General features: G+C 39.4%; 1 protein-coding gene across 1 annotated transcript in view; it reads left to right on the top strand.

Moving 5' to 3' along the window:
• The window catches only part of STPG2 (sperm tail PG-rich repeat containing 2), a 405,813-nt gene that overhangs the window by 6,458 nt on the left and 371,585 nt on the right, over positions 1–27,770 (top strand). The window contains exons 3-6 of the mRNA XM_077814758.1: positions 1,809–1,967; positions 3,599–3,763; positions 8,408–8,539; positions 25,191–25,306. Of these exons, the coding sequence (XP_077670884.1) occupies positions 1,809–1,967; positions 3,599–3,763; positions 8,408–8,539; positions 25,191–25,306 (572 nt within the window). The remainder of the gene's footprint in view (positions 1–1,808; positions 1,968–3,598; positions 3,764–8,407; positions 8,540–25,190; positions 25,307–27,770) is intronic.

Raw genomic sequence — 27,770 nt, 5'->3', positions numbered from 1 at the left:
TGTCTACGCTACGGGGGGAGATGGGTCTAAGTTATGCAACTTCAGCTACGTGAATAATGTAGCTGAAGTCGTTGTACTTAGATCTACTTACCACAGGGTCCACACTACGCAATGTTGACTGGAGACGCTCTCCTGTTGACTCCCCTTGTGCTTCTTGTTCAAGTGGAGTACAGGAGTTGACCGGAGAGCAATTGGCGGTTGATTTAGCGGGTCTAGACCGGAGAGCGACTGCCAATGCATCTATCGCCGCGCGTTGAACCCCTGGTAAGTGTAGACAAGCCCTTAGAGCTGATTATCAGTCATCCAGTGTGGAACTTGTAGACAGCCATTTTCTTCTATGGCAGGGTAGTGGTGGGGGGAAATACTATAAACAGTGCACAAGTACACCTGTTTTAGAAAGACATTTTATTCCTTTCCTCCCTGATATATCGTAATATATTATGTTACTTTGTTTCATTAATATCACATTAATACTGTATTTCTCTGAAATCTGACATAATGCAGCACACACGATGGAATGTGATATGACCTAAAACAACACAGGTAAAATGAAGTAAACAAAGCAATTTCTGACATTTTGTATTTCTGTAAAATTTGCATTTGTAGAGTAATTATAAAAATGCATTTCTGTAACTTCTGGTTTACTAATTGGTTATGGATAGGTTGTGCTGTTATTAATGATTGTCAGGTACAGTAGCAGCGCTAATGCTGAAATAAAGTATTTGGTGCTCCTTTGAGGTTCTATCCCCAGAATATGTCTTAGTTCCCTTTAAATTGCAACATCGGGAGTACCTCATTTGTGTTTCTTCTACTGTGTTCTGAAGAAAATGGCAAAACCTATTCATATTATGAGCCAGCTCTAACCTCTACTATAGCTGCATGAGTTGTAATTCTGTAAGTACTGTCTCAAGGTGTCGGGCATCAGTAGCTCCTCCCTCCCCTTTGGACTTCTTCCTTACATCCCTTCACTTTCTTGAAGGCCTGTCAAAGACCTCAGCCCCCAAGAACGGACAGTGACAGGTACTCATTAGAAACCAAAGGTCACATAGTTGGTGGTTCTAAAGCTGTCATCATCTGGATTCTTACAATGGAACTTGTTTACTATTGGTGCTGTTGCTACTTCTCAATCATTGATCAGAAGAACACAACCTATTGATTCTGGACCCGGTTTATTGAAAATGCAGAAGCTTTTGTATGTACAATTCAACTCAAATTTGTTAAACATATTGATATTTATATAGAAGGAACCAGTGGTCTAACTTTTGGTGGCACAGCATTAGATAGTAAGTTCTCTGGGGCAGAGACCATCTTTTTGTTCTGTTTGTACAGTACCTACCATGATGGGGTCCTGGTCCATGTTTGGGGCTCTCTTAGGTGCTATTGCAATATGAACAAATAGATGATGATAATAAATTATATAGTGTTTTTCCTTTACTAGAAAAAGAAGAAACAACAACTAATATCTTATTGCATTAGAAAGCACAGGGATACTTGTAATTTGCTGAGGAATATTGCTGTAAGAAATTTTAAAATAGCATTTCATTAGAGAATGCAGAGGTGGAACAAACATTTTCAGCCTCTTTGTCTAAATAGTTGCATTTCCTATTTTAAGTCAAGTAAAACAAAACTGAGAAAAGAAAATTGATCTGCATCTAGAGTATTTTAATATAAATTAGTGCACACTTTGTCAGCTCTTTGGTTTAAAGGACTGGGTATCAACTGTTTTTTTATTTTGTGAAGTTCTTGTAAAGTTCATAATTAATTTTACTTTATAATTTTATAGAATATTCATGTTTTCATATTTTTAGAATAATATAAAAGGTGGTGAGAGTCCGCAGAACAAAGAAAAACGTTTCAAAGAGATCCGTACAGAAACTCCAGGACCGGGAAGCTATAACCAACCTCCTGCTGTGGAGTTAGAGATTAATAACAGGAAGGAGAGAGAGCCTAAAGAACATCTTCAACAGGTATGTTAATAAAAAAGGACTATGCCATTTTAATTGATCACAAATGTAAACATAAAATTTGTGAAAACATTAGTAAACATATTACTGAACTTAATCTTTTCAAAACCAGCCTGATGTAGTACAATTGCATACCTACAGTGATGCTCACAATTATCACAAGAGAGATCAGTTGATGAGAGGAAGTTGAATTAATGCAGGGAAAATAAATACTGAAAAATGAAGCAAACAATAACCTGTAGAACTACTGTGAAACCATTTCAAATAAGAATAAATCTTTTAAAAGACTAATCTTCCAGTATACACTAAAACTACAATCTTCTCTCTGCCTGATTCAGAGGAGGGATGTGGATCCACTTCTCCTACCTCCCAGATGAGTGCCTCAATCACCATGCTGTAGAGTAATTCTCACTTCTTCTCTTTGGTTCAAGACACATTTATATATTTATGCAAAGTGGAATGGTGTCAACAGGCGAGGTTGAGGAAAATAGCATGTAGCCTGGTGGCTAGGGTGCTGAGTTGGCAGGGGAGAGAACCAAGTTCAAGGACCTTCTCTGAGGAATACTTAAGTGTCTACACAAAGTAGAAAGCTTCAATAGGAGAGATCAAGAGCAACCCAACCCAGAAAAATCTATAGCCTGGTGGTTCCGATGCTCACCTGGGAGTGGGGAGGTAAGACTTCAAAGCTAGCTCAGGTATGCCAACCTGTGCTGCAATTACACCTCCCTACTGCTGTCAGAAGGTTACTTGGTGCTTCCGCATTGGCTACAGTGCATGTGATTACCTGTACTGGCCCTTTCCCTGGTAGAGGAGTAGAATTTCATGGGTTGTGCTTGAGTAGTGTGCAGACTCAAAAATCCATGTTCAGCACAGATTTGGTGGTCTGACATTTACTGAAATAGGGTATAGCAACATTTTAATTTATATGGGTTAAATTTATAGTTACCAGAAAGTTTTTTTAAGAGCTTCTGTAGTTAACTTCAAATAGAGTAGAACTCCTTAGATGTGTTTTGCATCATTGCTTTATTGTATCATTCTTTATGTGTCAGCTTTCCTCATGTGACTTTTATTTGTAATTTATCAGCATGGCAGTTGAATTACCTTTGGGTCATAAATGACAAAAGTTTATTGCACATTTGGTAGTAATAGATCACTGAAAGAAATGAGATTACAGTCAATTATATAGGAAGGTAATAATGTAATCATAAAGATTACTGTGTAAATTTTATTTTACCAAACTATTAGTAGAATTTATATCCATGCAAATAAACAGATCAGAAATTTGAAGTTAGCTGAAAAGGGATAAAATCAAATTGGGGAAATCTACACAGAAAAATAAAGTTAAATTTTCACTCTGCCAATAAGATTATATGAACGCAAAGTGCTGTACTGTTATCCTTTTACATATGTGACATTATAACGTTCAGTGGTTACTTAATGATTCACTCGTACACTGACATCTATTAAAAGTACATGTGCTTTAAAACATAAAAATGAAAAGTTAATATTCTAGACCACCTTTTTAATAAAGTGTAGGGCTGTATCTTTTTCTTTGGGTGCATTCTTTGGTTTATGCAACATGGGTGCCATGTGTTTGTGATCTAATTTAAAGCACAATCTAATTGTTTTTACAGAGGACTGCTGGCAGTATAAAAGTCTACCGAAAAGTGGATGGTCCCTCTATCCCTTCTCCTGGCCAAGCATTTGGGTATGAAGAAGCTGAGGATGGCACTCTTATTAAACAATACCCACCTCAAAGAGATGTGACATTGGGTCCAGCATACTATCGACCAGTAATTGTAAGTAATTTTAGAACAATTTCATAAGACTGGCCACAGGATTACAAAATAATTTAAGGTTGATCTTTAACTATAAAAGGTTGTCATGACATATTTTCTCTTAAGAGTGAAAGTTAATGGTGTTGGTATCATTATATATTTTGGGATGGCTATAGAGCCAATTTCATTTTTGATTTATATGGGTGCAACTCCATTGAAATAAGTCGAGTGGGACCTACTTCACTATTGTTGAATTTGGCACAAAGAATAGAAAACAGTATAGATTTAAAAGGTCATTGCTACTACCTCTTCTAGTTCCACCTGGCTGGAAAGGGAACACGAAAGTAGCCACTAGTTTAGCAAGCAATGCTGTAAAGAGCACAAGGGCTGAATTAAGAAGGAATGTGCTTGTGGGCTGGACAAACCGTCCTCTTCTGGTCCCACCAGTTTCTGCAAAATTCAAGATTTCTTTTTAAAATAAATTCAGTTTCTAGCTCTTTTGGTGGCAAAGCTATCCTTCTGAATACCAAGTTGAGGCAGTTGTCTTAATGAATTTACAGACTGAAACAATAGCTTTAAGGGATACAAACTGACTGATATATTGGGTCCTACCAAATTCATGGTCCATTTTGGTCAATTTCACAGTCATTGGATTTTAAAAATAGTAAATTTAATGATTTCAGCTATTTAAATCTTAAATTTCACAATGTTGTCATTGTAGGGGTCTGGACCCAAAAAGGAGTTGGTGGGTGGGGTTGCAAGGTTATTGTAGGCGGGGTTGTGCTTCCCATCCCATCCCATCCCATCCCATCCCATCCTTACTTCTGCACCATGCTTACTTCTGCACTGCTGTTGGTGGTGGTGCTGCCTTCAGAGCTGGACAGCTGGAGACTGGTGGCTGCTGGCTGGGAGCCCAGCTCTGAAGGCAGAGCTACCACCAGCACAGAAGTAAGCATGGTGCAGAAGTAAGGATGGGATGGGATGGTATTGCCACCCTTACCTCTGCGCTGCTGCCCACAGAGCTGGGCCCTCGGTCAGCAGCCCCCACTCTCTGGCCGCTCAGCTCTGAAGGCAGCAGCGCAGAAGTAAGGGTAGCAATACCACAACCCTTCTAAAATAATCTTGCAACCTCCCCACCCCAACACCGCAACTCCCTTTTGGGTCAGAACCCCAATTTGAGAAATGCTGGTCTCCCCCCCCGTGAAATTTATATAGTATAGGGTAAAAGCACACAAAAGACCAAATTTCACGGTGGGGAAACTGGATTTCACGGTCTGTGATGCGTTTTTCATGGCCGTGAATTTTGTAGAGCCCTACTTCTGTATCTAAACAGGCTGTTTATGCTGAAGCAAGTTAGAAGTTTTGACAAACTATTTTGATGTTGATAATTTTAGCAAAAATATTCATTTCCTTTGGGATTGCAGCCAGAGCTAGAGTGGAATACTACCATTCTTCCCCTTCACCCCAGTCTCTTCCCTGAACGAGTGGTAGATGAAATAAAACTAATGGCAAGTAAATAATAGTCAAACTCTTATCCATAGTTTGCTTTGTAGTCTTCTGTATTTTTGTCAGGTTGCTTTGCATGGTGCATAGAGTAATTAATAATCTCATTATTTGCCAGTTATCACAAAGGATGACGTGGGCTGCTGGGGCAACTGAGAGCAGGGAAAGCTGTCTCTTTTGTATTCTCAATGCATCTCCTGCTAATCCAGGGCAGTGTGGAGGAAAAAGAGGAAGCAGCCACACTTGAATGTAGATCGATGAGGAAGAGGGCAGAGTGGGGAGAGAGACAGAGCAAGCTGGGGTGGGGAAGACAGGAACAGGAGAAGAAGGAGATGAGGACATAAGGGCACAGGCTGGAGTAGGACATTCTAAAGTTTGGAGGCAGGACGGGGCAGGCTGGGAAGATGATGCCGAAGGGTCTATAACCATTAGAGCACAGTCCCCTTCAGAACCTGGAATACTTGTGTAACATTTTCATCATCTTATTTTAAAGCGGTATGATTTTGACTTATGTTTTGTAGCTTCTCTGCAACGGCTTGGTCTTGCAATGTGCTGAGCATTTGGCCCAAATCCAGCAAAGCACTTAAGTGAATGTGTTACTAAAAGTATATGAATAGTCCCATTGACTTTAATGAAACTTCTTACATACTTAAAGTTATGAATGGGCTTAACTCCTATGCTTTATCTGGGGCAGACTGCTCAGACCCTTGTATGACTGTATCTCAAAGTTGAAAGTTTATCCTGAAGTTTAGAGACACCACTGCACATGCCTCTAATTTGAGGTTAATTCTTTTGTAAAGTGATTTAATAATGAGTAACACTGTCTGGAGAGACATCTGAGGGAAGTCTTGTTCACTTGTAATTCAACCTTGGTTGATTACAATTGCTTATGTGCTGGAGATTGGGAAACTGTCTTGCAGTCTTACTCCCTGAAACACAAGAGCTTTTATGGCTGTTTTGTGTTTTCAGGGTCTTAATTTGCTTTGGCACCATCATTTATTTTTTTAAAGAGTAAAGCATCACTGTAAAAAACAAACAGAATACCCCTAGTATCTTGCCCATATGTTCAGGGTTTAGCTGATAGCCATATTTGGGGTCGGGAAGGAATTTTCCTCCAGGGCAGATTGGAAAAGGCCCTGGAGGTTTTTCACCTTCCTCTGTAGCATGGGGCACGGGTCACTTGCTAGAGGATTCTCTGCTCCTTGAAGTCTTTAAACCACGATTTGAGGACTTCAATAGCTCAGACATAGGTGAGAGGTTTTTTGCAGGAGCGGTGGGTGAAATTCTGTGGCCTCCATTGTGCAGGAGGTCAGACTAGATGATCATAATGGTCCCTTCTGACCTAAATATCTGTGAATCTCTGAATCTAGTACGTTCTTTAGTAAAATCTGGAAACTTTAATGAAAAAACCCAACATGAGTCCAAAGTAAAAAAGGACCCAACAGAGAAGTCTGTACAACTCACTAGTACAGAAATGGCATCTCTGTTAGACTTTTGGCCACCATCTTTCCTGTTTTAATCATAATGCTTACCTGCCCATCAGAGACTCTACTTTTTTTTTTGCAGTAGAATGTCAACATAAATCAGGAAATGGTATGGGTTAAAATGTTCACAGATTTCTTAGGAATGTAGCTGTTTGACTTCCATTAACATTTATGAGAATTAAACATCCAAATCTCAGTTGATTTGCAAAGAATGTTTATTCCAAGGGACATTGGGACCTTGTCTTTATTTTTTAAGTGTGCTATGAAGACTTGCTGTCCAATCTTTGGTTGTTTTAGTCTGATCCCCAATGACTGCCTACCCAAAACATTAGTTATTGTCTTCAAGGGTTTTCAGACAGATAAGTCCCCTCTATAGCTGAAAGCCCCTGAAGCCAATGATATGTCTTTGCTGCAGACAAAGTATTCTCTTTACTGTGGAATAACTAACATACATTAGCTGTCCTGCTGTAAAATCCTAGTGAAGACATGGCAATGTAGTTTTTACCACAAGATTAAATAGAGAATTTGACCATTGATGGGGAGTATAGGATTGACCTTGCTTAGCTCACCTTGCAATTAAAAACATCAGTGCCATGTCTTCACTAGGATTTTGCAGTGGGATAGCTTATCTGTGTTAGTTATCACACAGTAAAAACACAACTTTTTTGGCAGTGAAGACAAAGCTTTAGACTACTATAAAGCCAACATGGGAAAGTAGACCAGTGAAATGTTGACCACTGGGTAAGTGAGAGAAAGGAAAAGAAAGTTCCTGTTCTGCTGTTGGCAGCAACAGCTGCTCTCCCATCTTGAAGGGCTAGACTGTTGATTAAATCCCCTTATACTTTTATGAGAGCATAACTAGACCATTAGAAGGCCCAGTTTCTGGAAAAGTCCACTGGGTCAGGTACTTTTTGGGTATTAAAAGGGCAAAAAAGCATGAAGCCATGGCAGTGGAGGGGAAGTTTGAAGCTGAGATCTGGAATAAAAATGCCTGGAGATAGCTCTTTCCTCCAAAGTCAGAACAGAGTCAGTTCTTACCTATTATTACTGAACTGGATGTCCTGAGCCCCCAAGAAGGAAATTTCTTGATCAAAATAAAAAAACAGAGACAACTTAGATACTGATGTTTCCCTGATCCTTCAGGGAACTAATGACCATTCTGGTCCTTCAGGGAGGGAAAAAATCTGCTGTTATTTAGCAATGTGATGCTAACTTCCTTTTTTATTTTCTATGTGTGATGTGCCATTTGTTGATTCTCTCACATCAAGCTTATATGGTGATTTCTGCTTTAAAAGATTTGTAAGTTAACAAGGATTTTCTCTTTATGGATTTCTGGTGGGATGACTTTGTTTTTGGTGATCAGCTGGAGTGGATTTGACCAAATGTCTGGATCTCTCAGAGTTAAGGAATTACACGTTTGTAGTTTATGAAAATTAAACTGAATTAAAACCAATCAAGGCAATATGTTACACTGACAAATTTTTCTGCAAAAACAAAACAAAAACAGTACAAATGTATATAAGTCACTAGTCACTTAATGTAGCTCATCTGCAAAATGCATGTGATGCAAACGTGTTTAGATTCCGTGCTCTTGTTCTAGAAGAGGTCTCTTGAAGCTTTTCCTTTTTCTTTTGTCTTGTGTAAATTTTTGCCCATTTCTATTTGTTGTCTGTGACAGGGTGCTATCAGCAGCATCCTAATCACTGACATTGCTTCAGCCTGGAGAAGGCAGCAGGCCCAGCTGAGGACAATTATACACTTTCTGTATGGGGAGTGTGAGAACCTGGATGACCATCACTGGGCTAACAAGGTAATTGGGGAGAATATAAGGGGAGGAAATAGAAAGCAAGGGGTAGCTCAGAAAGAGGCTCAGAGGGTGAGCTTGTGTGTGGGAGTGAGAGCTGCATGGAGGCCTACTGTTGCTGTAAGCCTGCAGTGAACAATGTTATTATGTAAGAGAGGAATAAATACATACCTTGATGAAAGATAAGCAGTCTGGTGTGTGTTTGTGACTGTGAAACTATCTAAACTAGACAGGTAGTGCAGTTCACTGGGTAGTGATGAAGGTGTCCTGTGAGTGTCCCAGTCAGTGGCATTTGTCTTGAACAAGATGCAATACGAAGTTCTGTATTTTAGCTGAATGGCATATAATCACTGCTCTTTGTTACAGTTGCTTTGTGGGTTTGAGTCATTTACAGATAGCCCTTATTACTTAAAACTTCATCTTATTCATCGTAACGGGAGACAGTAATTTTTAGTTTGTAACTAACAAAAATAAATATGGAAATAATTCAGCACTTCTTTGTAGTTACTGTTTATTCCCTGTAACTATTTTTCCAGCAAGTGCATTAGGGGGCAGCAGAGTCATTACGTTGACTCAGTTCCTTATGATTTCCAAGTGTTATATGCTAACATTGAACAGGAGTTGAAGTTGTTAGCTTTTCCATTTGAAATCCCATTTTCTATTGGTGTATTATGCTGCTACTACAGCAGAGTCTTCATGTAATACTTCACATTTTCAAAGCACTATGCAAACATAAATAACCTCTCAAAATACCTATGTGATTAAGGTACATTTTATTTCAGTTAGGTTAAATGACATTCAAAGCTGCACAGTAAAATTAGTGTTTGAGCTTGGATCAGATTTAAGAATTCCTGGCTCAGGAATGTTTCACTGGAGCATTCTACCTTACTGTATGTTGGTTGTTTAAAAGGGTGGAAAAAAGCACTCTGGCAAAAGCTTGCTATACAAGGTTTTATTCAAAATTCACATTTCTGTATAACTTTAAAAATCATATTTATTTAGACATTTTACATTCTAAATGTAAAAGAATAAATTAAAGTTTCCAAAAACTTAAAATGGTTTTGATTTTTAAAAAATTGTCAATCATTTTGTAATTGATAAATCTGAATAATTTTTTAACATTTTGATCTATACTGAGATTAATGGACACAACAGAGTTTCTGAAATTTTGGATAGAGAATTCTGTACAAGTTACTTTATAAATGCCAAATGGTGGTGAAAAGAATTTTTAAAATAATACTGTGGCTATGATTGAGTTGAAGAAAGTTTTCTCCACTGCCAACATAGTTTCGTCAAAGTCCTGACTACTGGTTCTCTATACTGCATATATATTTGGGGTGTCTTCACCCTGACACTGTCAAGTGTTTTGCACTGTGAGACTTTTCTATCTATTTTGTGGACAAGTCTGATTGTATTCATACAGGGTTGACTGCTTCCGAGGTAACTGTTCTGTGACAAGGTAGACAACAAATGTTGAGAGGTTCTGTGAGAACTTTGGATTTCAGTTTACAAACTCGGTGTGTATCCTTCATTGGTTGAAGAAAGGGAAAAAAACCAACAACTCCCCTTGCAAGGGAATACAGAAGAATACGGGTTCTCTTATTGGTAGGGATTATCAACACCTCTCTACACAAGGTGCTTAAGTGTTTTTCTAAATGAGTGTAGATAATTTTGCCAATAATTTCTGTCTCTAATTTGCTTTCTTTAGGAATAGGTTATGAGAAGTTAACAGTGAGGCAGTTCTGAATTTTTTTTTGTGCTTGTGGTGGTTTTTGTTTGTTTGTTTGTTTGATTTCCTCAGTCATTTTAGCCTGATTTTAGATCTGGATACCGTTTTTGGGAATTGGCAAAGACCAGGGTGAGAGTCTGGCTATGCCGAAGGCAATAATAAAACTCCCACTGACTTGGGTTACAGCCTTGTTCAGGATAGAAGTAATCATGTTTAAGTATTTTCATTCTTCTGTGTCTGACTGGGCTCAAAGGGTCGAACTGGGCAACTGCTCATTTGTTTTGAGGGCTCTCTTACATAGAGGTACTTTAAGGCTGTGATTTGTAACTTTTGTTTCAATATAGAAACAGTTTGTTATATATTACAGATGATAATCTTTCTAACCAGGTGTGGTTAATACTGTAAATAGTTTCTATAGGATTTGTTAATATCTTGATTTTGAAAATATTGCTTGTGGGACTACATAAGCAATAACAATCCCAGTCTGTGTTTTCGTCAGTAAATATACATGGTAGACATACACCAGCATTTCAGAACTGGAGAGTTTTATTGTACTAATAAATGAGTTCCTTTTTTTATAATTTTTTTGAAAATTTGATTTTAGAACACCTATATATTTACAAAAGGTTTATCTATTTAAATTATAGTTTTTACTTATTGTTTCCTTTCATCCAATAAGAGGCTTAAGTGCTTTACAGTTAACAAAACAATATAAAACAATATTAGAAAAGAAATAAAATGATAAAAAGCCCAAACAAAGTTGACAATATATTTAAAATATTTTTCAGGTATTCTTTTCTTTCAGTATGTATTAGTCTGTTTTTCTATTTCTGCTTTCTCTTTTTCCTAGATTACTGAGTTTCTTTGCTTATAGAGAGATGGTGTGGGAAAACTGTATATAGTTTTTCTCATATTAATGTGTGCACTACTTCAGTCCAGACCTTCCCTTCTGATCCTTCTTTCCCTCATCTGCTACTGTTCTCATGTGACTCCCCAGGGTTGGCCTAGTCTTTTCCCATAGGTACTATTTTGGATAAGCAATTGAATTCCCAAAGCACTCTGAGTTTCAACCTGATCTAAGGCCTCAGTCCAGCAAAGCACTTAAGCAAGTGTATAACTATAAGCATGTGCATAGGCCTGATGACTACTACTCACATGCTTTAAGATAAACATATTTAGGTACTTTGGTGGATTAGGGTGGCTTATATGCAGTACTAATAAAAATCTGTCGCTCCTCCTTGTGATACTGGGCCAGACCCTTTGATACTGATGGAGCTCTGCAGAGACTTTAATGAAAATAACCATTTGCTATTTTTATAATACAAATACTTACGTTGTTTAAACTGATCACAGTACTCTAAGAGTTAGTTTTAAAAAAAGGTGGTTTATTTTCTGTGTTTCTTCCAGGGAGCCATGTGAAGGGTTTACATGTTGGCAGCTGCTGTGATGTACTGGTGGGAGTGTCAGGCTGGGACTTAGGGAACTCTTTGGAAATCGGCTGTTTGCCCATAAAATAGTGGTTGGAGGGAACTGTGCTGGTACAATGTGATAAGGACAGACTAGATGAATAGAGCAGCAGAATGGAGAGGTCTGACCTGAGAGCTGCTCTCTATTCTAAAGTAACAGGATCTGCAAAAGGCTTACTCCCATTGTGAAGATGGTGGCATTAGCAGCTCAAGTTAGGAAAAGGGAAGAAAAATAGCTAAATCAGGTGTATTATTTTTTTAAAGATTTCTTTAAATATATTTTAAAATACATTATACAAAAGTATAGTTTATTTACACTACTTCATGAAATGTGTAATTTGTGAGTGAGCTGGTTATAAAGGTTCCATAAGCCGTGTGTATGTGTAGTTAGTTTGTCCACATCTTCAGGCAATTAGGTCACAGCTTTAATCCAAGCCATTTTATGACAACACATACATAAAGTTTTAGGTAACATTTCAGAATATGAAACACATATTTTTCGTCCATTTAAAACAGCATGTGGAATCATCCCAAATCTGCTTTTCAAAGTTGGGTATTCAAGCTAAGAATACAGCTGGAGTCTGACACTGACATATTAGCTAAAGTTGGAATCATGCTGGGAACTACCTGCGTGCTTCAACACTGGAAGGCAGTCCATTAGTGCCTGAAATTAATGCACTCTGGGACTTTTAATTCTTCACGGAATTTATTTCCATATTTAATTACGGGAAAGTCATAGAAAAAAGTTACAAAGCACCTTCTTCATCTATTTCATTGTCAACGGGAGTGGCGATTAGTAATTCTTCTTCAAGTTATACTGCAATGTTCACTTAAAATAATGCAGCTCCTTGCTGAGTTTGCTTCAATTAAGCCATATTTTATTTGCTAATGACTTACCAAGTTGACAGTGACCTTGAAGTTGGTATTGTCAACACTTCTTGGCATAAAGAGCTTGGTGATTTAGAGTTATTAAGAGTGCATCAATTTATTCTTCGGTCTATGACAGTATTTCTAAAAGGCTTTTTAATTCCATTACAGATGGGATATTTTACCTGAGTAATGCAAAGGGTAGTGAGTTAAGTAGCAGTCAATTTATATTATTTTTAATGCAGAGTTTTAATCTGTGTATATAAAATGATGATGTTTTTAAAGTGTTTTGAGGTTGAAAAAGAATAGGCAGTTATTGGATCACCTTTAAAATTGTGGAACTGCTTGAATCACTAAAAATGCTCTCTTGATGTCAAATGTTTGTGGACTCGAAGATTCTTGCATATTTCTAAACATTTAAGTATTGGATTTCAGTGTGGAATGAAAAAAGCATACTGTATGACACTCTTATCAGGAAAAAAATCTCAAAAATTTAAAAAAATGCGTAGATGATTTAATCTTTGTCAAAACCACTGGTGACAGTAACATTGAGCTTAGTAATAAATGAAAAGTTAATTCTTTATGAAGGTTGTTCAATAACCTTAAATACAAGAGATTCAGTAATTCATTTGCATTTATATAGGTTTATAACTTTGTATACTTTGTCAGATAATCATGCCATGATAGTAAAACTAAAGGTCTGCATAATTATGAAGTAAGCTGTAGGGGCTGAGTAGAAAGTTTTAGGTCATTAAAATAACATATAGGACAAATCACTGTGATAATGAACTTTAGAGTGTCTGTCATTAAAACTACTTCTGTATTTCTCAATTCATTGTTTTGCCACACTTCCCCTTTCGGAAGGTGATGTTGCATGTCTTTTTAATCCAAATACACAATGCATACATAATTAAAATGCCAACTCATGCAGGTTTGTCTTTGGGGATTTTATCATTAGTTAGTTTCTATTTCCTGAAATTTTATATGTTAGACAGTGTCTGTCTTCAAGTGAAGAAAGACCTAACCTTGCATAGTGAGCTCAGAAGACAAGCAGCTGGTAATGCTACATATTTTTTTAAAGGTAAAACTATAATTGCATTAAAATGTAATTTTCCTGATTGATGCATTTTAATTACTTTATTTTTGTGTTTCCTTACTTGATTTGATTTTGGCTCTGTATGCTGAATATGAATTATTTTTAATTGTTTTTCATTGGGCCACCATTTTCCTCACCCATATCTCTAAAAATTGACTTGCTCTATATTGTCTTAAAAATGAGTAACATACTGCAGAAATGAACTTTAATGGAACCATCAAGATGTTCACATACCATAACTGACAAAATCGGATTATAAAATCGGATTTCCCTTCCTCGTGCTATCCCTTTACAGGGTCACATCTAAAATTGTAGTATAAGGTCTTTGGAATAGGGACTGCATCATTGTATCTGTTTTATGAAGTGCCTAACACACTTTTGAGTGCTGAATAAATGATATATAATAAATGAAAATACATCTGTTCCTTACATACTCAATTTCCAATAATTAGCAAACTAAGGCCCAATTCAAGAAGACACTTAAGTTAAGCATGTGGGTAAAGCACAAATATGAAAATTATTTTGAACTTCTGTAAACTAAATAAAGCAATTCTAAAATTGCTCATTGAACAAATCATATGTCTTAAACATTTTACTGTATAAAGCATTACTAAAGGCATTTATAGCAACATTTTGAAGTTGGGGTAACATAGTTGTTATGTACTGAGCGCAGGCTGCTTAAGACATTTTTTAAATTAGTACATATCTGATTAATTTTCTTTCCAGAGCCGCCCGGGGTGGGGGCAAGTGGGATAATTTGCCCCAGGCCCTGGGGCAATATACTATACTATAGTATCGCAACTTTTTTTATGGAAGGGGCCCCCGAAATTGCTTTGCCCCAGGCCCCTGGATCCTCTGGATGGCACTGTTTCTTTCCTACCACTATTAGATTACATAATGTGTGCTAAAAATAAATTAGTAAGGGAGCAAGACAAATAATTTTCCTATTAATCATGCAATGTGTTCAAATTTAAAAGATGCATAGAAAATATTTTTAATTTAGTGTCCTTTTCAATTTTTCATGGAAAATAATTTTTAAAGATAGGGTGAAATCCTGCCTTATTTAAATCAATGGCAAAACTCCCATTGACTACTGTGGAATAAGCCAGAGTTTTTAAAGCAGGCTTTGTATGAAGTAGGAGAATTCCTGCTATAACTTTTTAATGTCTCTCTTAAATTTTTTTTTAATTTTTACATGATTTCCAATACCACTATGATTAAACACACCATCCATTTTATTTATAGGATAACAAAAGGACTTTGTATATACTTCAAGGACATTCAGGATATAAAAAGTTCAATACATATGTGTCTTTAATATATACTTCTGAATAGAATTTAACTATGGGCCAGATACTCTTGCACTGTATGAAGTTATTAGCTTGCCAGGTATTGCTTCCCTTGAGAGAAAAGCAAAAATATATTAATGAAATGATGTCCTAGTAACATGACAGTCTACCTGTGTCCATTTTCCTTCTTAATGGGCCTTGATATCCTTGCTATAGCTCTGCGTATTCTTTCTTAACATTTTCCCCCGTTCGCCCCCCACAATCTTGCTATTTTCACAGCAGCTGTTCTTCTGGATGGGATTCCATTTGAAGGACATTTATATTTCACCCATTAAGTGGTCAAAGAATTTAAGACTGACTGGTGTGAGGCCATTGTCACCCAATGTCTCCACAGATCATGGACGATATGTTGGAGTTCAGGGCTATCAAGCTTTGGGGGTCCTCTGACACCTAGCCAGAGTGGTTCAAATGGACCGGACTTTTCCTGCTGTGGGAAGGTTCTGCGCCATGCACAGATCCCCACAGGATGATCTGGCCCTAATCTTTTCCAATTAAATAAAGTTGGATCTAGCCATATCTGAACAAAGGCATTATTTACAGTTGTGGTTATATACTAGAACAATAGTAAATGTTGCCTGACCTGATGGTGCTAAAGTCCTGTTAACTGTGAAAATTAGAGGTAGTTCTCACCAAGAATCTATTTTATATAATTTTTCTATATATATAATAGTGCCATCTTATGTCAGTTATAGGAGGTGAAAGTGAGGTAGAGGTGCACAAGAAAGGAAAATATTTTGGTTTCTTAATTTTGTAACAGTTGACAAAATCCTATGTAAAATTTGTAAGCATTTGAATTTTAATGTATAGCAGGCACCCCTGAAAATGGGTAGAATGCATCCAGGAATTATACATTTTTGACAACGGGGTCAAAACTATGTCAGACATTTTATCCCTATGTTTTCAGATCTGTGAATTCATGTGCATATTGGAAAAAGGTGACAGGGAAGACGATCATCCTTCTTGAACAAGGACTTTTGCTAATCTAACTTTGTTTGTACTAAACAGTATATGTGCTTGGTCTAACATTTCACCAAGGACAGCATCCTGGATGCAGAGTCTATTAATGGCGGCAAAGAGAATAATTTTTAAGATATTGGAAAGACAGGGCTCTCACAACAGAGGCTGAATGGACAGTTAGCCTTACTCAGATTGCATCTCTTGGGATAATGATTTTTTTCATATGCAAGGAAGGGAGATCTATTTGAAAACATGTGGAAACCATTTATGGATTATACTTATGGGTCTGGATTAACATGTGAAAATATATGCTGCACTATATTTGTTAGGTGCATTGCTATATAGGGAAGACGAAACCTTTAAATATGCATTCCACCATCAAGTATTCTGGTTCTTGTTTTGTTTTATTCTCTGGGCAAGTAGTTGAAGGAGTGCGCATGTTTTCAGGCAGATGAGAGTAACAGCATTCTCTGATGGTGTTGTAAGCATATGCATTATGAGTCTGACACATGAAGAAAAGGGCCAGTATAATAATGTGTCTATAATAATGCCTGGATCTGTAATTTTCACTCCATGCATCTGAAGAAGTGGGTTTTTTATCCACAAAAGCTTATGCCCAAATAAATCTGTTAGACTTTAAGGTGCCACCGGACTCCTCGTTGTTTTTGTGGATACAGACTAATACGGCTACCCCCTGATACTATGACGGATTGAGTAATAGAACCCAGCTGTTCTAGGTCATAGTCCAGTGTCTGAAACACAATACTTCTTGCAACTCTCTGCCTCAGTCACTCTCCACCCTTTGAACTGGATAAAGCAGAGGTCATGTAGAAAAGTATGTGATCCTGTAACTAAAGACTGTACCATAATGCATACACTCAGAAGGTTGCAAGGAAGACCCTAATTCTGCTAACTTTTTTGAAGGTATGATTTTGCAACTTTAATCTTTTTCATGTAGTTTTTACATGTCATTTACTATATTTTTTGAAAAGCAAGCTGAAAACCCCCCCTCTCATTCCATCATGGAATAATAATGACTTACTCATGGGTCATCAGCAAGGTTTGAATCCAGGATCTCAAGATTCACAGGACAGATCTCTACCACTTATGAGAGTAACTGATAGCAGTATTAGGCTGTTATCCTCTATGTGGACCAGTCATTAGAGGGAAGCCTGTGACTTACACAACTATTTTCTAGACATCAGAAGAATGTTGGGAATCAGGATTCCTTGGTTAGATTCCTGGTTCTGGAAGGGAGAGTGATCTAGTAGTTTCAGACAGCACAGCCAAGCATACAGATTTGTAATATTCATTCTCAAATGCAGTGTCACTTAAACGGATGGGACTTAGAGCCATATTGAAGACAGGGTTCTAGTCCCGGGATGCTAGAAGTATTCTTGTACAAGCTATGCCATGTCCCCTTTCTGTAAAATGAGGAGAACATTTACCTACCTTTTAAATCTGAGGCCTTGCTCAATAGTACGTTTACATAATTATGAACACCAGTCACTGAAAGTGCTTGGCTGAAGTCAAGAAAAGATTCCTTCCCCTACGCCAGAGGGAAGAGGATGCTGTTGTGCATGTGTCCTATCTGAAGCCAGCTCTGTGCCTACTACAAAGAAACCCAAGTGGGACATGGGAGCATACTTGGTGCATGAGCATGCAGGTGTTCTCTGGGGCTGGGGCATGCATAGTGCAGATAGAACGTCTGAAAATTCTAGCAGCAAACCTCTAAAAACCATTTACTCATAAATGAAGATGATGATTTTCAGAGGCTTATAAATCAAGAAGTTCTGGGTGGATTTTCTTGGGGAAAGCAAAAGGCGCCTTTCTGATTCCAGGACTGACTTCCTCTTGATGCTCAAGTCCCTGTTCCAAACTGTGGAAGAATTAGAGCTCTTCAAAGAAATGGAAAGATTTTTCAATATTGGGAAAGCTACCTGTTTTTCTCTAAATTTGTTCTTAAAAATTGCTGAACTGTTTTTGCCAAAAGTTTAAAAAACTCAAAGACCAGGCATGGGAAATGTCAGCCTGAATGATTGTTTAGCACTATTTTAAGCAGCTGAAAATGGGCTTATGTCACTCTTGACTAGAGGCACTGCTACCATATCTGCCTAATATACCATCTTTTCCACTTTAACCTAATTTATCTGTCTTGTATACCAATAATGTGTATCCAAGGATCACTATCCCATCATGTTTCTGAGAAGGCAGTTATGTTCATTCTGGTTCCAGTTTTAAGTGTCTGGAATTGTTGTAAAAAACTTTATATTTTTTGTTTGGGATTTTCAAAGGCACTTTAGGATCAGGTGTCCAACTCCCATTGAATTTCATGCCAAACTTTTTCAAACCCCTTTATAAATCGCAGCCTTTGTTCCTAACAGTTATTTCTTAATGTTTGTCCTTTTAAATGTTTGACATGAAATTGGGTGAAATTCAGGGGTCTTGACTGAGCTTTACTTCAAATATTTGGATACATCTGAATGCAAAACTCAGGTGTTAACAACCCAAACCAAATAAAAGGTTTGCACAAACACCCTGTGAACCAAAGTTGGTGAGTTTTACACTGCTGTACATATTTTCTCCAGCCATTTAAGACTCATGACCTATGCGTAAATTATTTATGTAACCAGTCACCTGGCACAAATGTGAAATTGGAGCATGACATGAATGGATAGTGGGGCAGAATGATGTGACATGAAGATGAAATTTCAGTTGTTTGATAGCCTTTCATTAAGGGACCTGTCTCTTCTGGTCTACGTTATCTAAAGTCCACTGAATGTTATATGGGGGTTTGTTTTGCTGTGGGTGGTTGTTTTGTTTTGGTTGGTGTTTCCCAGATTAACAAGACTTAGGTGAGAAGGCTATGACAGACACAGAGGCAGCAGTGTTAGTGACCCAAGTAGTGGAAGACACTATGAAGATGACTGGATGGAGAAGCTGTGGCATGTACATATCCTGGAGGGGGTACCTGTACAGAATTTCGTCTGCATGAAATGCCGCCTGATAGAGCTGATGGAAGAGAAGATCCTAGGATTGGAGATGCAGGTGGAGACTCTGGTTGAGTTTAGAAGGGGGTTCGAGTGGATGATGGAGCAAAGACTTGAGGAGGCGGAAGGTAAAAGCTCAGACTTGCAGATGGAAGCAGGACCAAAGAACTCTGAGGGGATACTGCTGGGTGAGGAAAGTGGACAGTGGAAGCATGTGACTAGGAGAACCAGGCAGAGAAAAAGATGGGGCAGTGAAGGAGAAATAGAGCTCAGGAACAGGTTTGCAGAGTTGGAAAATGAAGAAGGGGCACAGCAGGTGGTCACTGAAGGTGAGAGGACAAGGAAAAATAGAAGAGCAGATAGTCCTATTGGAAGAGGGCAAGAGTCAATGGAGATAACAACATCAAATAGGAGCCCCAGGAGGATACAGGATGGGATGCAGAGGATTTGCAAGGGACAATATGAATCAAGAGGACTTGTGGCCAGATGGAACAGGGGATAGACTGGAGAATCGCACCATCGCCAGGAAAAGGCAGGTCCATGTGATTGAGGACTCATTACTGAGAAAAATAGACAGGCCTGTAACAAGAGCTGACCCAGAGAACAGAAGGGTGTGCTATCTGCTGGGTGCTAAGATACGGGATGTGGACCTGAGGCTGAAGAGAATCCTAACGGGAGCGGGAAAGAATCCATTGATTATCCTTCATGTGGGAACAAATGATACGGCTAGATTCTCACTGGGACATATCAAGGGAGACTATGCCAGGTTGGGGAAGATGCTAAAGGAAATTGAGGCACAGGTGATCTTCAGTGGGATTCTGCTTGTTCCTAGGGAAGGGCAACAAAGGTGTGACAAGATTATGATAATCAACAGATGGCTCAGGCAGTCATGCTACAAGGAGGGCTTTGGGATGTATGGCCCCTGGGAAGTATTCATAGACAGAGGACTATTCTCTCGGGATGGACATCACCTGAGTAAGGAGGGAAATAGATTTCTAGGATGGAGGATGGCACAACTGATCAAGAGAGTTTTAAACTAGGAATTCGGGGGAGATTTCCAGGTAATCTCCACGCCAGTTGTGCTCTTTGAGAGGGAAGAAAACGAAGTAAGAAAGGATACAGCCGGGGGTAGCAGAATGGACCTAGGGCAGAAGGGCAGTGTACATAGCAATCTAACAGGTAATATCGGCGGTAGAATGTGTGTGCCTAATTGGGTAAAGAATGTGAGCGAAGCCAAACGGCAAAAATTAAGATGTTTGTACACTAATGCGAGGAGCCTAGGTAACAAAATGGAGGAACTAGAGCTACTGGTGTAGGAAGTGAAACCAGATATTATAGGGGTAACAGAAACATGGTGGATTAGTAGTCATGACTGGAGTACAGGTATTGAAGGGTATGGTGCTATTTAGGAAAGACAGAAATAAAGGCAAAGGTAGTGGAGTAGCATCATATATCAATGATGAGGTAGACTGTAAAGAAATAAGAAGTGATGGAATGGATAAGACAGAGTCTGTCTGGGCAAAAACCACACTGGGGAAAAAAGCTACGAGAGCCTGCCCTGGGATAGTGCTTGGGGTGTGCTATGGATCGCCAGGATCCGATGTGGATATGGATAGAGATCTCTTTAATGTTTTTAAAGAAGTAAATACTAATGGGAATTGTGTGATCATGGGAGACTTTAACTTCCCAGATATAGACTGGAGGACAAGTGCTAGTAATAATAATAGGGCTCAGATTTTCCTGGGTACGATAGCTGATGGATTCCTTCATCAAGTAGTTGCTGAACCGACAAGAGAGGATGCCATTTTAGATTTGGTTTTGGTGAGCAGTGAGGCCCTCATAGAAGAAGTGATTGTAGAGGACAACCTTGGTTCGAGCAATCATGAGCTAATTCAGTTCAAACTAAATGGAAGGATAAACAAAAATAGATCTGTGACTAGGGTTTTTGATTTCAAAAAGGCTAATTTTAAAAAATTAAGGAAATTAGTTAGGGAAGTGGATTGGATTGAAAAACTTGTGGATCTAAAGGCGGAGGAGGCCTGGAATTACTTCAAATCAAAGTTGCAGAAATTATCAGAAGCCTGCATCCCAAGAAAGGGAAAAAAAATCATAGGTGAGTTGTAGACCAAGCTGGATGAGCAAGCATCTCAGAGAGGTGACTAAGAAAAAGCAGAAAGCCTACAAGGAGTGGAAGATGGGAGGGATTAGCAAGGAAAGCTACCTCACTGAAGTCAGAACATGTAGGGATAAAGCGAGAAAGGCCAAAAGCCATTGTGACAAAGCTCTGTCCTTGCCTCCGTGGGTCCCGCGTTTCCTGGCGGATTTCGCTAGCCTCAGAGGCTCACCGTGACCCTGCACGTAACCCTTCTCTCTCTAGAGACAAGGGTCGCAGTCTACTGAGCCATTTTCATCATAAGCCAGCGAGGGAGGTAAGGAGAAGTTATCCTTCCTTGCACAGTCTCTGTTGTCTCCCAGTCTCAGTGATTAATCAGGGGGCAAAGGTGGTGGTGGGGAGCCCGGGCCCACCTTCTACTCCGGGCTCCAGTCCAGGGACCCTAATAGTATCAGCTATGGTAGCTCATCTTTTAGAAACATGACATGTACAATTCCCTGGGCTACTTCCCTCACAGCAGCCCTCACTTCCTCAAGCTCCGCTTCACCCTTACCTCAGGGCCTCCTTCCTTGTGCCTGATATGGTGTGTACTACTCAGCCTCTCCAACAGCACAACTTCCTCCCACAGCTCCTGACATGCACAGCCACTTGACTAACTGGGAGGCTTTTAACTAGTTTCAGCCAGCCCCTGTTTGGCTTCAGGTGTCCCAGTCAACCTAGCCTTTTCCCTACCTTCTGGAAAGTTCTCAGTTGGCCCCAGGTGTCTTAACTGAGCTGGAGCAGCTGCCATTTCACTTATCCTGGTACCAGGGATTTGTTTAGCCTGGAGCTAATATATCTATCTCCCACTACTTTTCTATAGCCATCTGGCCTTGCCCCATCACACCATGTAGAGTTGGATCTTGCAAAGGGAATTAAAAGCAACAGTAAAAGGTTCTATAGCCATATAAATAAGAAGAGAACAAAGAAAGAAGAAGTGGGACTGCTTAACAATGAGGATGGAGTGGAGGTTAAGGATAATCTAGGCATGGCTCAATATCTAAACAAATACTTTGCCTCAGTCTTTAACGAGGCTAATGAGGAGCTTAGGGATAATGGTAGGACGACAAATGGGAATGAGGATATGGAGGTAGATATTACCACATCCGAGGTAGAAGCCAAACTCGAACAGCTTAATGGGACTAAATCAGGGGGCCCGGATAATCTTCATCCAAGAATATTAAAGGAACTGGCACATGAAATTGCAAGCCCGTTAGGAAGAATTTTTAATGAATCTGTAAACTCAGGAGTTGTAACGTATGACTGGAGAATTGCTAACATAGTTCCTATTTTTAAGAAAGGTAAAAAAAGCGACCTGGGTAACTACAGGCCTGTTAGTTTGACATCTGTAGTATGCAAGGTCTTGGAAAAAATTTTGAAGGAGTAAGTAGTTAAGGACATTGAGGTCAATGGTAATTGGGACAAAATACAACATGGTTTTACAAAAGGTAGATCGTATCAAACCAACCTGATCTCCTTTGAGAAGGTAACAGATTTTTTAGACAAAGGGAACACAGTAGATCTAATTTACCTCGATTTCAGTAAGGCATTTGATATGGTTCCACATGGAGAATTATTAGCTAAATTGGAAAAGATGGGGGTCAATATGAAAATTGAAAAGTGGATAAGGAACTGGTTAAAGGGGAGACTACAGCGGGTCACACTGAAAGGTGAACAGTCAGGCTGGAAGGAGGTTCCTAGTGGAGTTCCTCAAGGATTGGTTTTGGGACCAATCTTATTTAATCTTTTTATTACTGACCTTGGCACAAAAAGCAGGAGTGTGCTAATAAAGTTTGCGGACGACACAAAGCTGGGAGGTATTGCCAATACAGAGAAGGACCGGGATATCATACAGGAAGATCTGGATGACCTTGTAAACTGGAGTAATAGTAATAGGATGAAATTTAATAGTGAAAAGTGCGAGGTCATGCATTTAGGGATTAATAACAAGAATTTTAGTTATAAGCTGGGGACGCATCAATTAGAAGTAACGGAGGAGGAGAAGGACCTTGGAGTATTGATTGATCATAGGATGACTATGAGCTGCCAATGTGATATGGCTGTGAAAAAAGCCATATCACAGCCATGGAATACTGTGTGCAGTTCTGGTCTCCCATGTTTAAGAAGGATGAATTCAAACTAGAACAGGTACAGAGAAGGGCTACTAGGATGATCCGAGGAATGGAAAACCTGTCTTATGAAAGGCGGACTCAATGACTTGTTTAGCCTAACAAAAAGAAGGCTGAGAGGAGATATGATTGCTATCTATAAATATATCAGAGGGATAAATACCATGGATGGAGAAGAATTATTTAAGCTCAGTACCAATGAGGACACAAGAATAAATGGATATAAACTAGCCATCAGGAAGTTTAGACTTGAAATTAGATTAAGGTTTCTAACCATCAGAGGAGTGAAGTTCTGGAACAGCCTTCCAAGGCAAGCAGTGGGGGCAAACGACATATCTGGCTTCAAGACAAAGCTTGATAAGTTTATGGGGGAGATGATCTGATGGGATAGCCTAATTTTGGCAATTAATTGATCTTCAACTACTAGCTGTAGATATGCCCAGTGGCTTGTGATGGATGTTAGATGAGGTGGGATCTGAGTTACTACAGAGAATTCTTTTTTGGATTTCTGGCTGGTGAATCTTGCCCACATGCTCAGGGTTTAGCTGATCGCCATATTTGGGGTCAAGAAGGAATTTTCCTCCAGGGCAGATTGGCAGAGGCCCTGGGGGTTTTTCGCCTTCCTCTGCAGCGTGGAGCACGGGTCACTTGCTGGAGGATTCTCTGCACCTTGAAGTCTTTAAATCACGATTTGAGGACTTCAATAGCTCAGACATAAGTTAAGGGTTTGTTACAGGGGTTGGTGGGTGAGATTCTGTGACCTGCGTTGTGCAGGAGGTCAGACTAGATGATCATAATGGTCCCTTCTGACCTTAAAGTCTATGATTCTATGCATTTGACTGCTAGAGTGATGAGTGTGTGGCTGCCATATACATGGTGTAATTGGACAGATAATGGATGAGTGGCATGGAGGGCTAAAGGTTATTACTTGATGCAGAATGCTGCATCTAAGTTTTGGCATATTTGTCCTTTTTGTATTTTGTGTTATATGGGGTTATTAGTCCATATATTTTGGAGGGGAGCTGCTAATGGGCACCTGCTTTTTCACATCAATTATGGGTGTGTCTCTGAGAAAGCTACAGACTGTTTACCTGATGTGACAAGGTCTGACTAGGGAACTATTCTGTATGTGAAAGCTAAAATGAGGGCACTAACTTTAGTAAATACAGAAATACGTATGGTCATTTTAGGAGAGATGTGAATTAAGAAATACTACTTGAAGATTTATCTATGTGCACTAGAGCACATAGGGAAACTGAATTTTGGTTCCTCAGAAATGTTTTTCTCCCAATTTGGGGTGAAAAGCCAAAATCTCAAAGATGATCATGGTACTGAGATTCCACAACATTCCACCAAAACATGAACTGTGCAAACTGGGATTTCTGGCTGCCCCTCAAATGAGAGTCTGGTCAGTTTCATACCAGCTATTAAGGATTGAAACTGATAGGAATTATGTCAAATTCAGTCCTCACTTCTGCAGTCTCCAGCTCCATGGGAGTCAGCCTGGTAGCCTGCTGGGCACCCAGGGAGCCTGGGAAGCCTTGGGTCCTTAGTAGCCCACCTGGTGAGCTGAAGGGGAGCTGGCGCTCCCAAGCTGTGAGGCTTCTGGTTTAGCAGGGTGCTGAGAAGCCAGGTGGGCAAGCAGGCAGGAAACGTCCGTGGGGTCCATCAGAAGTTTGGTTGTAATGGAACTGCTTCCACAAAATGTTTGTTTTTGATAAGTTGGCAGATTTATACAAAAACAAGTTTTTCTGGAATTTTTATGATCAGCTCTGATGTACACAAACCAAGATGCAGTGTAATAACCCTTGAATCACACTCGGGAAACAGATCTGTCTATATTTTTAAGTTATGTATGTTAGAGACCTGGGGTAGAAAATTTGGCTCACAATCTGTAAAATGTCTTTATCTTTATTTTTCAGAATGGTACTTATTCTGCCATGAAGTATAAAGGAGTACATTTTGGTAATTTAACAGGAAAACGTAGTGAATTTAAGGCTCAAGCAGGGCCTGGACCTGGGGAGTATGATATAACTCAGTAAGTAACAATATGCCATTTTTTATTTATGTCTATTAATTTTAAAAAGAGGTAGTTTTCAAATTAATTTCAATGACATAATTATTTAATTTGACTTGTATTATACAAAAGAATTGGTTATCCATCCCAAGCCAGTAATTACTGAGAATTGAGGGGCACAGTTTAAAGTATGGAAATGCACAGTTAAGATTGCCAAACAATGCCACGTACCCAGACAATTCCACTTATTTACTTGGGAACGTCACATTAAGAATGATCTATGTTGTTTATTGTCTAGGAACAATGAAAATAAAATTTAAAAAGTTTGTTTTAGTGACAAGCAGGATAGTCAGTGATTGCAAAAGTATAAACTTCCTTCAGAAACTCTTCTGTGCTATGACTAAAAGTTGAATTCTAAACAATAGGAAATGTGCACACCATAGAACAATGGATGAGAAATATATTACAGTGATACTCATGCCTGGCTAGTGTAATATGTCAGTAGCCATGTTCAGAGCAGGGTAAAGATTCTTTCAGTCTTACTCCACTTATTAGCTTGTCACTAACTTCCTAATCTGCTATATAAGGAACCCTGTTCTTTAAATTTATTATGATATTTAAAAAATGAATTTGTGCCTTCTCCTTTACTGTGTTGTGACTGAGAAACTGCTTAAGTCCTTTATCTCCTGGCATATGAAAAAGAAAGGTTTGTACATTAGCCCTTAATTTAAAAATGACTTTCAATGGTATTTAGGTGCCTAACCTGCATAGGCACTTCTGTAAATCCCATTTGGTGCCTATATGCATCTTTAGATATCTAAATACATTTGTAAATCTGGCCCTAAGTGCCTAAATCAATTTTGAAAATGGGACTAAGTATATGTCTATGCTACAGGGGCACAGCTATGGTGTTGCAGCTCTACCACAGTACCACTCTAGTGCAGACGCTTCCTACATTAATGGAAGGGACTTTCCATCAGTGTAGTTAATTCTCTTCTCTGAGGGGCTGTAACTAGGTCACTGGAAGAATTCATCTGCTGATGTAGCTATGTCTACACCGGAAATTAAGTGGACCGAAGTACATTGCACAGAGTGTGAAATTTTTCACAGCCCTGAGCAAGGTAGCTCGGTTGATCTAATTTTTAAGTGTAGACCATGCTGTAGGCTCCTAAGTCTCTTAGCCCTGGTGTCCACTACAAGTTTAGGTCGAATTTAGCAGCGTTAGAGCAATGTGACTCTGCACTCATCCACACAACGAAGCCATTTTTGTCGACTTAAAGGGCTCTTAAAATCAATTTCTGTACTCCTCCCTGACAAGGGGTTTAGTGCTGAAATCAACATCACCGGGTCGAATTTGGGGTAGTGTGGACGCAATTCAACAGTTTTGGCCTCTGATATTGCTCCATTGTGACTGCTCTGGACAGCACTTCCAACTCAGATGCACTAGCCAGGTACACAGGAAAAACACCAGGAACTTTTGAATTTCATTTTCTGTTTGGCCAGTGTGGTGAGCTCATCAGCAGAGGTGACCATGCAGTCCCAGAATCATAAAAGAGCTCCAGCATGGACCCAACAGGAGGTACTGGATCTGATTGCTGTATGGGGAGATGAATCCATGCTATCAGAACTCCGTTCCAAAAAACGAATATTGCCAATATATTTGAAAAAATCTCCAAGGGCATGATGGATAGAGGCTATAGCAGGGACCTGCAGCAGTGCCGCATGAAAATTAAGGAGCTTAGGCAAGCCTACCAAAGAGGCAAACGGCTGCTCTGGGTCAGAGTCCCAGACATGCCACTTCTATAATGAGCTGCATGCAATTCTCGGGGGTTCCTCTACCACTACCCCACCCCTGCCCATGGACACCTGCAAGGGGGGAGTCTCACGCAACAGGGATGAGGATTTTGGGGTGAGGAAGATGAGGAGGAGGAGGAGTATAGTGCACAACAGGCAAGTGGAGAAACCATTCTCCCTGACAGCCAGGAACTGTTTATCACCCTGGAGCCAATACCCTCCCAAGGCTGGCTCCCAGACCATGAAGCTGGAGAAGGCACCTCTGGTGAGAGTACCTTTGTAAATATAATACATGGTTTAAAAACAAGCATGTTTAATGATTAATTTGCCCTGAAGACTTGGGATGCATTCGCGGCCAGTACAGCTACTGGAAAAGTCTGTTAATGTGTCTGGAAATGGAGCAGAAATCCTCCAGGGACATTATTAAGGGGACATTCAGAGGTACTGTTCCTGCTGGGCTGTTTGCCTGTGGCTGAAAAGAAATCATCCCCGCTTTTAGCCACACGGTGTTGGGGGAAGCCTGTTCACACTATTCGTGTTTGGCTGCTAGGGATCTTCCCTGATACTAGTCACGTGGTGGGAGGAGGGGTGAAGCTATCATCCCAGAGAATTGGGTATGTGTGTGTGAGGGAGTTAGTTGGGTTTGTGCTGCACATTAACCCGAAAACCGCAGCCTCTCCTTTTAAATGGC

Source organism: Eretmochelys imbricata, chromosome 4 (assembly GCF_965152235.1).
Source record: "Eretmochelys imbricata isolate rEreImb1 chromosome 4, rEreImb1.hap1, whole genome shotgun sequence".
NCBI classification, from domain to species: Eukaryota; Metazoa; Chordata; order Testudines; family Cheloniidae; genus Eretmochelys; species Eretmochelys imbricata.
Note: the sequence above shows the minus strand (reverse complement) of the source record. Positions and strands in the feature narration are given on the sequence as shown.